Source organism: Papaver somniferum, chromosome 1, assembly GCF_003573695.1.
Source record: "Papaver somniferum cultivar HN1 chromosome 1, ASM357369v1, whole genome shotgun sequence".
NCBI lineage: Eukaryota > Viridiplantae > Streptophyta > Magnoliopsida > Ranunculales > Papaveraceae > Papaver > Papaver somniferum.
The window spans coordinates 57781407-57792696 of NC_039358.1; the positions used below are offsets into that span (position 1 = coordinate 57781407).

Sequence of the window (11290 nt, forward strand, 5' to 3'; positions counted from 1 at the left end):
TACGTGTACTGTGCATTCCTGCATGAATTGCTCTTATATATAGGGTACTTTGCATGCTACTAGTGACAACTAACAAGTAATTAACGACTGTATTTATTGTTATACTTCCTCCGTCCCACTATTAAGTGACATATTTACTTTTATATTTTGTCTCACTATTAAAGTGATCTATATCACTAAACAAGAAATATTTTATAAAATTATCCTTTTAATTGATTATAAAAAATATAAGAAATATGCATAATTTGATAGGCATGTTTATATTCTTTGCGTGGGTGTTTTAAAATGCTTTTCAATGGTATGAAGTTTGCGAACATCCGTGGTGTAGTTTGAGAGATAAAATCATTTCAAAATTTCAATAATTATTATCCATAAGAGTATAATTATAAAATATGCTTAAAAATACTCTTTTCCTTTACTTGTTTTAAAAATTATGCAAACTTAAATTAGATCACTTAATAATGGAACAGAGGGAATATTAAAAATAAGAGATAAAACAGGTTAATTTAAAGCTAAGTTTATTAATATGCAGAGAATTCGATAAGAATTTTTGTGTCTAATTCAGTAATTCTAATATAGAAGAAGAAAAAACTCAAAGGGAGTTTTTGCTTCATAACTCTTCCTTGCTTGGGTGAACGATGCCTAACACGTGGTCGTCGTACATTGTACATATTGGCAGCTCTAGTATTCCTTTTGATGATTCTCTCTTGCTTGGATCTTCTTCGATCTCTTTGATACGTTCTTCCATACCTAAGGATTTCAATGAAACGCTACTGTTTATATGAGGGATCGTATCAAAAGTCACATCGTACTCTACAATACTTCTTAAATTTCTAGTTTGAGGGTCATAGCAACATAGAGTGGTTACATTACACCAGACTAAAAGTTTGTTACTCTTCGTGAAGGCGACAGGCTCAAAAAAGTTGCACGGATGGCCAAACCACGGCATACTATAATCTAGGCTCCATCTCCGGGAATCACAATTCTTTTCTATCGAACTGCAGTTATTCTGTAGTGACCATATCTCCACGTTTTCACCTTTCTTTGAAAGAACAATACAAAGATACCCTCTCATTACCTTCAGTTGATAGGTTTTCGTTGTATTACATTCACTGAGACATGATGGTTTCGGGAGCATATAGAACTCTTCGCTTGCTAAATCCAAAGCCAAAATATTATTTTCACGATCAACCCTGAAGTAAAGAATTTCGTTGGCAAGGACACCTGGGTAAGAGTCCACGCAGTGTTCTATCTCCCCAATTTCTCTCCATCCACGGCAGTTGCCAAGAGTGTATATCTGGACAAATCCTCTACCTCGACAGACAGGGTAGTAAATTCTAACGACCTTGTACACATCAAGTGTACGAAGGTATCCGAATCCACCTGCTATATTATGAACCTTCCTGTCGAGATTTGGAAGATAGACATATTCTCCGGTGACGGGATTGCATATGTAGATAGGATCTGCGTAGGGTACATATAAACAAACCAGGCCGTTGCAAGAACCAACCATCTCGTAGTCTAAAGGATTACCACCCTTAACAATTGGAAGATGGTTGATCTTCTTAGCGGTTGTTTTAAAAGTACCGCAGTCACCAATAAGCTCATCAAAGTCTCCGTAGTAGAATCCAAGTTGTTTTTCCTCTGTTGACTGAACCATGAAGAGAACACCTACCTTTACATGAGTGAGAAGTGTTTTCCATGACTTGCATACTAGTTTGCATGTTAGTATTGAATCAGGAGTCACACGGGAAAGAATTCCGGATATGATATCCTTGGGAAGGACCTCCATCAGATTGTTAAACCTTAACAACAAAAAAGATAACTTAACTGACGAATTCTGCTTGGTGATGTTATGTTGATAATAGATCCCTTTGTTTTTAAAGAGCATGTACGAGGAGGGTTCGAGTAAGGAAAGAAGTCAACAATCCTTGTTAGAGTTGGGCTCCAATCTTAGTAGGCAATATCATTCTCAACCAGATTCTTCGCAAAAACTAGAATCGCCAACTGGTCTTTGGGCCTTTTCTTGTTGCAATCTTTATGCTATTGTTATTGTTTTTTGAAATATGGCCTGCTACTGCTATTCGGAATCGAAACTTTGATATACTGAGAGTAGCAATCAGCTAACGAAATCCACAGATGATACGAAATTCAAGAAATTAAATATCGACACAAGCCCTGGAAAACTCGAATAAAGTGGTAAAAATGATATTTGCCACAAATATGCCATATAGTTGAAGGATCTCATCTCATCCTACACCGACTGACACTTGTTTCCTTTATCATGGTTCCAGTCACATTCTTGAAAGATTAAAAAATTTACATGATCACACACCACTTTTCTTGACTGACAGGCCAAGGTAAGGTTTCCCTCGTTGCTGACATGGCTTTGAAAATTGTGTACACAAGGGACCGGGATCGGTCGGAGCATTTCCTTTTTCTCAACAAAAGATCAAGATAGGCCATTTCTGAAGCTAAAACATTTTTGACCCCTTGAGTCAATTAAGGTTGCGAATCAGGTTCATGATAGGGGGTGGTGTTAATGATTATCCTGAAATGGAAAATGCCAGGTTTGTGGGAAACGCACCTCCCAGACTGATGGTGACTCCCTGAAGTTCCGGAGCGGATGTTAACGCCCCATACTCGCTCGCAGCCTTGTGCAAGAGTTCTGAGAATTGTTTCTGCACTAACTCAGATAAAAATAGTTAATTCTATAACCTATGACTTGCTATGTTTAAGAAAGGGAAAATGGGTCATTTGTCCAAATATTGTTAAAACATGGTTCACATGAACGAGTAAAAATTAATATGGGTGAAATGGACACTAAAAAATAGCAAGGATGAAACTGGATTCATCCCCGACTTAAACTTAAAAAAATAGTAAGGATGAAACTGGATGCATCCGGATGTAAATTAAAAACACAAAATTGGTTAAAAAGACCAAAATCAACAATTCCTGGGTGAAATGGACAGTTAGATTTTGATACTGTTTAAATGGACAAAAATGTAAAAATATGCATGATGTAACCAGTTTCATCGTGCCCATATTTATAATTTACACAGGATGTATCCAGTTTCATCCTTACTATTTTTATTTTTTTTGGCCATTTCATCCAAACTATTTTTTACTCGTCTATTTGAACCGTGAATTAAAAATATTTGAACAAATGACCCATTTTCCGAATTAAAAATAAGAAAAAGTATTTGAAAATAGGTAGGATGAAACTGTTTACATCCCGACTATTTTTACATTTTTGTCCATTTAAACAGTATCAAAATCTAAACGTCTTTTTCACCCAGGAATTGTTGATTTTGGTCTTTTTAACCAATTTTGTGTTTAAGAAATCAACTGTCATTTGTGATAAAACACTAGAATTCACATTATGACACAACCAGCTTGCACAGTTTGAGCTTTATTACAGAAACAACATCTAGCTTAACTATTGGCGCAACAAAGCATGCCTAAATTAATGTGGCACGTTTGTTGAAAGTACACAGACAAATGTTTGGAATGAACTCGAAATCTATTTTGACTCAAAAGAGTACGAGTGGTACCAATTTATTTAGATCTTTGGGATTTATAATAAACCAACCTGAAACGCTGCTTCTACTAGAATGCAGTCTAGTCAATACGATTGTTGTAGTCGAGCATTGATGTGATCCTGCCATACGAAAGCACCAAATTTTGATACACGGTAGGAAAGTTTAATAGCATAAAGGACTAGAAGACAGAAAAAGACTATTAAATTTTGGAATTTTAGATTGCCCGACCATCAATATACAATAAAACATCTTTTGGAACTAAAGATCAGGACTAAGAGCCTGAATGAACCCCCAGACTTAGTCCCAATAAATTTCAAATTAAGTGCCAAAACAACAATTACAAAAGGGAATCTAAATTTTAATTTTTGAACAAAAAGAAAGAGGGTAAGATTCTTAAGGCGACCTCCACTGCAGATGGATAAAACATAAAAACTCCATCACTTGCTTGAACAGCCAACTGAACCTACAAGACTCAGACGAAGCTCATAAAACCAATACAGAAACTCATTCAGCTAACGAATTACTCTAGAACTGGAGATTTTAAGGTTGCACAAAACAAAGCTTCACTGGTGGATGATTAATTAAAGGTTCTACGGAATCTTTTATAAGCAATAGGACACACGCTTGAGTTCTAGGACTCGAAAAACAAACTAAACTAAACATCAGGTTAAGACATTTCCTTTTACCGAGCAATCTCAACAGAAGTTAAGACATTTCTGAAGCTAAAACATTTCTTATTCATCGAGTCAATTAAGGTTCGGAATCAGGTTCAGGATAGGTGATGGTGTTAATGATCAAAAGCAATTGATCCTGAAATGGAAAATGCCAGATATGTGGAAAAGAAAGCATACTTGCTCCCTGAAGTTCTGGAGCAGATGTTGTTAACTCCCCATACTTGCTCGCAGCCTTGTGCAAGAGTTCTGAAAATTGTTTCTGCACTAATTCAAATACAAAAGTCAATTCTAATGCCCACTACCAACTTGCTCTGTGCTGTGTTTATGAAATCAGCGGCCATTTATGATAACTGATAAAGTACCCGATTTCACATTCTGACACGGCCATTTATGATAATTGTAAGCTTTATTAAAGAAACAACATCTAGCTTAACTATCAGGTATCGGCGCAACCCAGCATGCCACAATTAATGTGGCAAATTAGTTAATTTCACTATACAGACAAATGTTTGTCTAAACCCAGAACCTTACAAAACCTAATTCTTGTACAGAGAATTTCAATTTCAGTACTTTCCTTCCATTCGAGAGCAGCTAGTCAATAGTTTCTTTTGGTGAATTAAATCTTGATCAAAATGTCAAATCTTGCAGGAATTCTTGAATTATCTGACCCACATTCTTTAAACATCAAAGGAAATTTCTTAGTAACAATCTTCATCAATGGCGTAGAAACAAAAATTGAAACTTTCTTGACCAGTAACCAGGAAATTGTTTCAGATTTTATCACCGAGTTTACAAGTTCTGTTAGAAAGAACCATAGGAAAAGGTGTAGCATTGCTGTGGAATTCCACAGCATTCTTACTGCTACATTGGGTACATTGCAGCTTTTTTATGGAACAAAGTGCCTGATTTAATTTATCGATTGTGGAACCAGGGGGTATACCAGGAAAGATTACCAGAGGTCTTAGTGAACTTATTCAAGAATGATGATGTTGAGATCCTCTATAGATCAGGAGATGAAAATGGTGGTATCTTTGATGCGATTCGTTCTTTGAGGAGTGCTTTCCATGGATTAGAATTTTCATGTTCAACAAGAGTGGGTAATGGTGTTTGTGGCAAGTTGGATATGCTAATTCAGAAGCAGGAAGTTTCAGTGAAAAAGGGTTCCCGGAACTGGACAGGGGACAATCTTGAAGAATCCAATGTTTTGCTGGCGGTACTAAATGTATTCAAAACATCCCAATTGGAATAGAGGGAAACTGGTTCTTTATGGAGGTTTGAAGATGATTTAGGTATTCGTGTTCATAAAAGTATTTTTTGGTTAATTGGACGCAAATTTGGTCCTTAACGAAATTGGTAGACCCTTTTAATATTCAAGCTTATGTCTTTACTTTACCATCATTTTCTTGTGTAGGATGGTTGTTCTTTTATTTTCTTCTTCATGAACCCTCCTCTTTACTGTAATATCCAGATTACAATTCAATTGGAAGTGAATAGTTGATGTCTTCTATGTTCTTGTTTTTACATTTTTTATTATGATCTAATTCTAACCCCTAGAGCAAAAGCAATTCCCAAACGAAACTGTTTTTTGCTCGAATTATGGGTTTGATTGATTTTCGCCTGGTCTGCAGTGAAGGATAAGGTCATAGAAGCGGTGTAGGTTAAGGAAACTGTTTTTTTTTTGTTTTTTTCTGTTGTTTATGTGTTCCTTTTTCTGTTACAGCTGAATGTAAATTTCTGTGCTGTGCTGTCCTTAAATTCTAGTTTGAAATCTCAACTCTTCTTCACCTTTAATAAATTCACCATTACCACTATGTTATCACTCAGTGCTCTTAGTCATTAGCTTTTCTTAAAGCAAATATTACAGCAAGTCCGAACTGTGAACTAGATGTGTGGAGAAATCAAGGAGGTTCTTCTTCTATTTTATTTAAACCTTCAATTTGTGCTTTCAAATCTATTTCTGCAATTAAAAATTGAATCCATTGTTATTGCCTGCTCTAGAGCGGCCACATCCCAGGAATTGATGTTTCTATTCCTCTCTTCTGGAGATTTTCCTGGGCCATTTATTCCAGTGTACGTGTATAATGATTCCGCAACATTGGATTAATGATTACCAAATAGAGTACTCTCTTAAGTTGGTGGTACGCGACACTGTCATCTAATTGTCCAATTACACTGTGTTGGGAATATGCAACCTGCAATTCTCTGCTGCCCATGGTTTTTAAAAGCACCGTTTCATGATACGCTTCGCTCCAGATTTTTCCAATTCGCTCCGAAGCTTAGTCATGAAGCGCCGCTTCACGCTACGTTTCGTACGCTTCGCTCCAAATTTTTCCAATTCGCTCCAAAGCGGATCTACCATGAAGCGGAATATTCCTTTAATTGATGCGCTTTTTGACTTAGCCAAGTCATTTTTAGGGGGTTTCGAACCACCGACTTAAACTAAAGTGAATCACCGTGTCACGCTACTGTTTTTGAAATTAACTGGACTTATATTAAATTTATACAATTATTATCTTCTTAAATATTAAATTATTAATAATAAACTACTATTATTTATAGGAAAAAATCCGCTTCATACATCAATCATGAAGCGGCGCTTCACGCTTCAACATACGCATCGCTTCGTAAAATAAAAAACGCTTCACGTTTTGCTTCACGCTTTCAATACCTTGCTGCTGCCACGCATAGTCTGACTCACACTACGCCTCCGCAATTACGGGTACTTCAGATTTGTTCTTGGAGTATCACACTGCATGCCAATTACATAATGCTAAGATAATCAAAAGTGTGGTTTTAACCTCGAATTATGTTTCTGCTCAAGCAACATAATTGCTCTTATACTACCTCCGTTTCAGGAAAAATGATACTTTCATTTTTGCAATAAAAATAAAAACTAATTTAAAGCTAAGTTTATTAATATGTAGAGAATTCGATAAGAATCTAATATAGAGAGCCATAATAGGAGATAATCACCTCATCTATTTTTTATTTTATTTTTGATAGTCTAAAACCAGACCCAGATCCCTACCCAAATCCAGCTCATCTAATTTAAAAGAGAAAAAATATCTGAAAGGGAGTTTTTCTTCATAACTCTTCCTTGCTTGGGTGAACGCTGCCTAACATACGGTTGTCGTCCATATTGGCAGCTCTAGTATTCCTTCTGCCGATCCTCTCTTGCTTGGATCATCTTCAATTTCTTTGACACATTTTTCCATCCCTAAGGATTTCAATGAAGCGGTACTATTTATATAAGGGATCATATCAAAAATCACATGGTACTCTACAATGCTTCTTAAATTTCTAGTTTGAGGGTCGTAGCAACATAGAGTGGTTACATGACACCAGACTAAAAGTTTGTTACTCTCTGTGAAAGCGAGAGGCTCGTAAAAGGTGCTCGTATAGCCAAACCACGGCATGCTATAGTCCAGGCTCCATACCCCGGAATTACAATTTTTTTCTTTCGGCTTGTAATTATTCTGTCTATTATTGTTGTTGTTTTTTTTGAAAGTTACGTGCATTCTAGACAAACTAATTTTGGGAGTTAGTAACCCTTACATCAGTAAGAGTAGACCCATCTAATGTCAGGGGATTAACTGCCCCCCTTAACATTTGATTTATCTACTTCTAGGACATTGTTGATAAAAAAAGGTGGAGTTTTCCTCCAAATGGGGATATCCCTAAAGGACTTGGCTTCCTTTGACAAAATATCCGCCATATTGTTTGCAGTTCTTGGAACAAAATAAAAACCCAAAAATTTTTGACACAAGTTGAAAGCTCTTTTAACTTCATCCAAAATTGTTTGATTCTGCCATTCCAATTGAGAAGCTTTTCCATTCAAGTAATCAAACAGGTTCTTGCAGTCACCTTCCACTGTGAAATCCGTCATTCCTTCTTCCACTGCCCATTGTGCTCCTTGAAGTAATCCTAAGGCTTCCGCTTCTTCAGAGGTAGATGTTGAGATTGGTCCTGCTTTTCCAAGTTCAAAATCTCCTGCATCATTCCTATAAATTAAAGAAAAACCTGCAGGCAAGTTCAAGGAAATCCATGATGCATCTATGTTGAGCTTAGACTGTGATTTCCTAGGTAGGGTCCATTTATGAAAGGTATTTTCATCCAGAGTTAAACTTCTAAATGGGATATTGTCTTTATACCAAAAGTCAAGGAATCTTTGTATTTCTAAACTTATTTGTGTACTAGATTGTTGTTTTTGTTCAAAAGCTCTATTGCATCTTTCCTTCCAAATAAACCAAGCCTTTGCCAACATGATTTCTGTAGGTAAGTTAGGGTCTTTATTCCTCATTCCTTCCTGTAAAATGTCTAAGAAAGATGTTGTACTATGAAAATTCAAAGTTACAGGAGATGGCTCTAGATCCCATACTGTCTTAGCATAAGGGCATGATATAAATAAGTGTTCTACAGACTCGGCAACATTACATCCAAAGGAGCAGTTGGGATGAATATCATCCATAAACTTAGACAGTTTCAAATTTGTTGAGAGAGCTCCTTGTAAACACTTCCAAGCAAAGATTTTAAGTCTTTGTGACATATTAAGATTCCATAAGCTATTCCAGAAAGAATCTGGCTGCCCTATGTTGTAGTGGTTCACAGTTCTCTCAGTTAGCTTGTTTACATAGATTTCACTGAGAAAATACCATATTTAGTGAGAAGCCATCTAAGAATGTCAGGTTTATCTCTAGCTATTCTAGTGTTAATAATCTTCTTAGCTATTGGCTCGGGAAACAAATCAAAAATTAGAGTAGAGTTCCACTTCTTAGTGATTGGATCAATCAGATCCTTCACAAGTATTAAGTGAGAGTTAGTAGTGTTTCTAAGACTACTAAGGTTATGTTCCAATGTAAGTATCCATCTGTGATCCCAAATATTAGTACTATTCCCATCTCTTATTTCCCAAATACTATTTTGTTCCACCAAATGTATACCCTTACTTATACATTTCCAAATCCAAGAACTAGTAGTTGGGGTTTTGGCTTTAAAAACAGAGGTATTTCTGAAGTATCTAGGTTTAAGTTGAGTAGCCCATAGAGCATTAGACTCAGTAAGAAGTCTTCAAGCCAACTTAGTTATCATAGCTAAGTTAAAGAAGTGAGCATTTCTAAATCCTAGTCCTCCCTTACTTTCTGGTTTCCAAAGACAAGAGTAAGATTTAGGGTAGTAACCCTTATAATTTGTTTCCTTCGCCCACCAAAAATCTCTTTGTAAAGAGTCAATCTTTCTTGTGATTTTCTTAGGTAGAATGAAGCAGCTCATTTGAAAGCTGACCATACTAGCCAAAGTGGACTTATTGAGAATCAGTTTACTAGTTTGGGCTAAAATTTTGCCCATCCATCCATGAATTTTATGTTCCATTTTTTCCAATAATCCTTCAAAGAGTTTCATTTTGGCCTTACTTATGAAAAGAGGAGTTCCTAAGTAGGTGCCCTGAGGATTAATTTTCTTAATTTTTAGAATTTTACTAATCATTCTCTGATGTTTTGGTTGGACTTTTTTACTAACAAAAATCCAGATTTCTCAAAGTTGATAACCTGACCTGAGGCCTTTCCAAAGGAACCAATAAGAGAAAGGATATTATGACAATTTTAAAATCAGCTATAATAAAAAGAAGGCAATCATCAACAAAAAATAGATGTGAGATTGGACTATTCTTGGGTGTAATTTTGACTCCATTAATGAGCTTTTCCTCTTCACTAGATAGAAGAAGTCTAAAAAAAAATTTCATACAAATAATGAACAAATAAGGAGAAAGAGGATCTCCTTGCCTAAGACCTCTAGTAGGTTTGAAGTAGTCACCAAGACTGCCATTCAGTAAGACAGCAATAGAGGAAGTTGAAATACATTGATGGATGAGATTACAAAAATTATTATCAAAACCAAAAGCTTTCATAGCAGAACTCAAAAAATCCCAATCTACTCTATCAAAAGCTTTTGACATATCAATCTTGATGCCCATCCCAGCATGTTTCACTTTCTTTTTCTTAAAGGAGTGAATTATCTCTTGGGGAATTATAATATTTTCAGAGATTTGCCTTTTAGAAAGGAAAGCTGCCTGGAATGGGGAGATGATAGTGTTGAGAAGTGGCTTTATCTTATTTGTTAAAATTTTTGCTATAATTTTGTATATGGTGTTACATAATCCAATTGGCCTAAAGCCACTAGGATCATTGGGATGCCTTCTCTTAGGAATAAGAAAGTTTTATTGAAATCCGAGTGTAATTCACCTGATTCAAAAAAATGTTGAATGGAAGCAACTACTTGTTCTCCAACAGTTTCCCAATAAAGCTTAAAGAAGCTAGCAGGGAATCCATCAGGCCCTGGTGATTTATTTGGTTTTAGCTTTTTAACAACTGATCAAATTTCATCAGAGGATGGAATAGAGTTAAGAGTTAGATTCTCAGCAGAGGAAATACAGGGCAGAATATTCTGAAAAAGTAAAGGGTTAGGGGATGGAGGGGGAGAAGGAGCTGAGAAAAGGTTGAGAAAAAAATCAAAGAGTGTTTTTTGCATTTCCTCTCTTTTGAAAGCTAATACATCATCACTTCTTTTTAAACATTCAATATGATTCCATTTTCTTCTTTTCATAGTCTTAGTATGAAAGGACTTTGTGTTTTGTTCTCCTAATTGAACTAGGTTGTCTCTAGATTGTTGTTTTGCTATGGCTTCTTGTGTTGCATACAGACTTTCTAGCTGAGTAAGTTTGGCCTTTATTTTTTCTTCCTTTCTATGCACAAAATTGGAGTTGTTCAGATTGGTAATATGGGACAAAGTTTGCTTAATTTGTTTTGAGGGAAGACCAAAGATATTTTTCCTCCAGTGATCTAAGTTAATTTATAAGGACTGAAGATTTGAAAGTAGGGAATTAGTAGGATTTTCTCTAATGATATGATCCCAAGAATTTTTTATACTTTGCACACAAGAGCTCTCCTTTTGCCAAGTGTCATAGAATTTAAAGGTATAAAAATTTTTACTACTAGAAGTATCTAAGTTTAAAGATATAGGGCAATGATCAGAACCAGCTGCCATTAGGTGAGTAAGTTCAGCACTAGGGAATTTAGAGCT

General features: G+C 35.8%; 1 protein-coding gene across 1 annotated transcript; it reads right to left on the reverse strand.

Annotated features, from left to right (window-relative positions):
- Nucleotides 1-610: 610 nt before the first annotated feature.
- On the reverse strand, nucleotides 611-1792 carry LOC113316219 (F-box protein At3g07870-like). Its single transcript, XM_026564455.1, has one exon. It carries the CDS (start codon nucleotides 1790-1792, stop codon nucleotides 611-613), a length of 1182 nt encoding a protein of 393 aa, XP_026420240.1.
- Between the last annotated feature and the right edge of the window lie 9498 nt (nucleotides 1793-11290).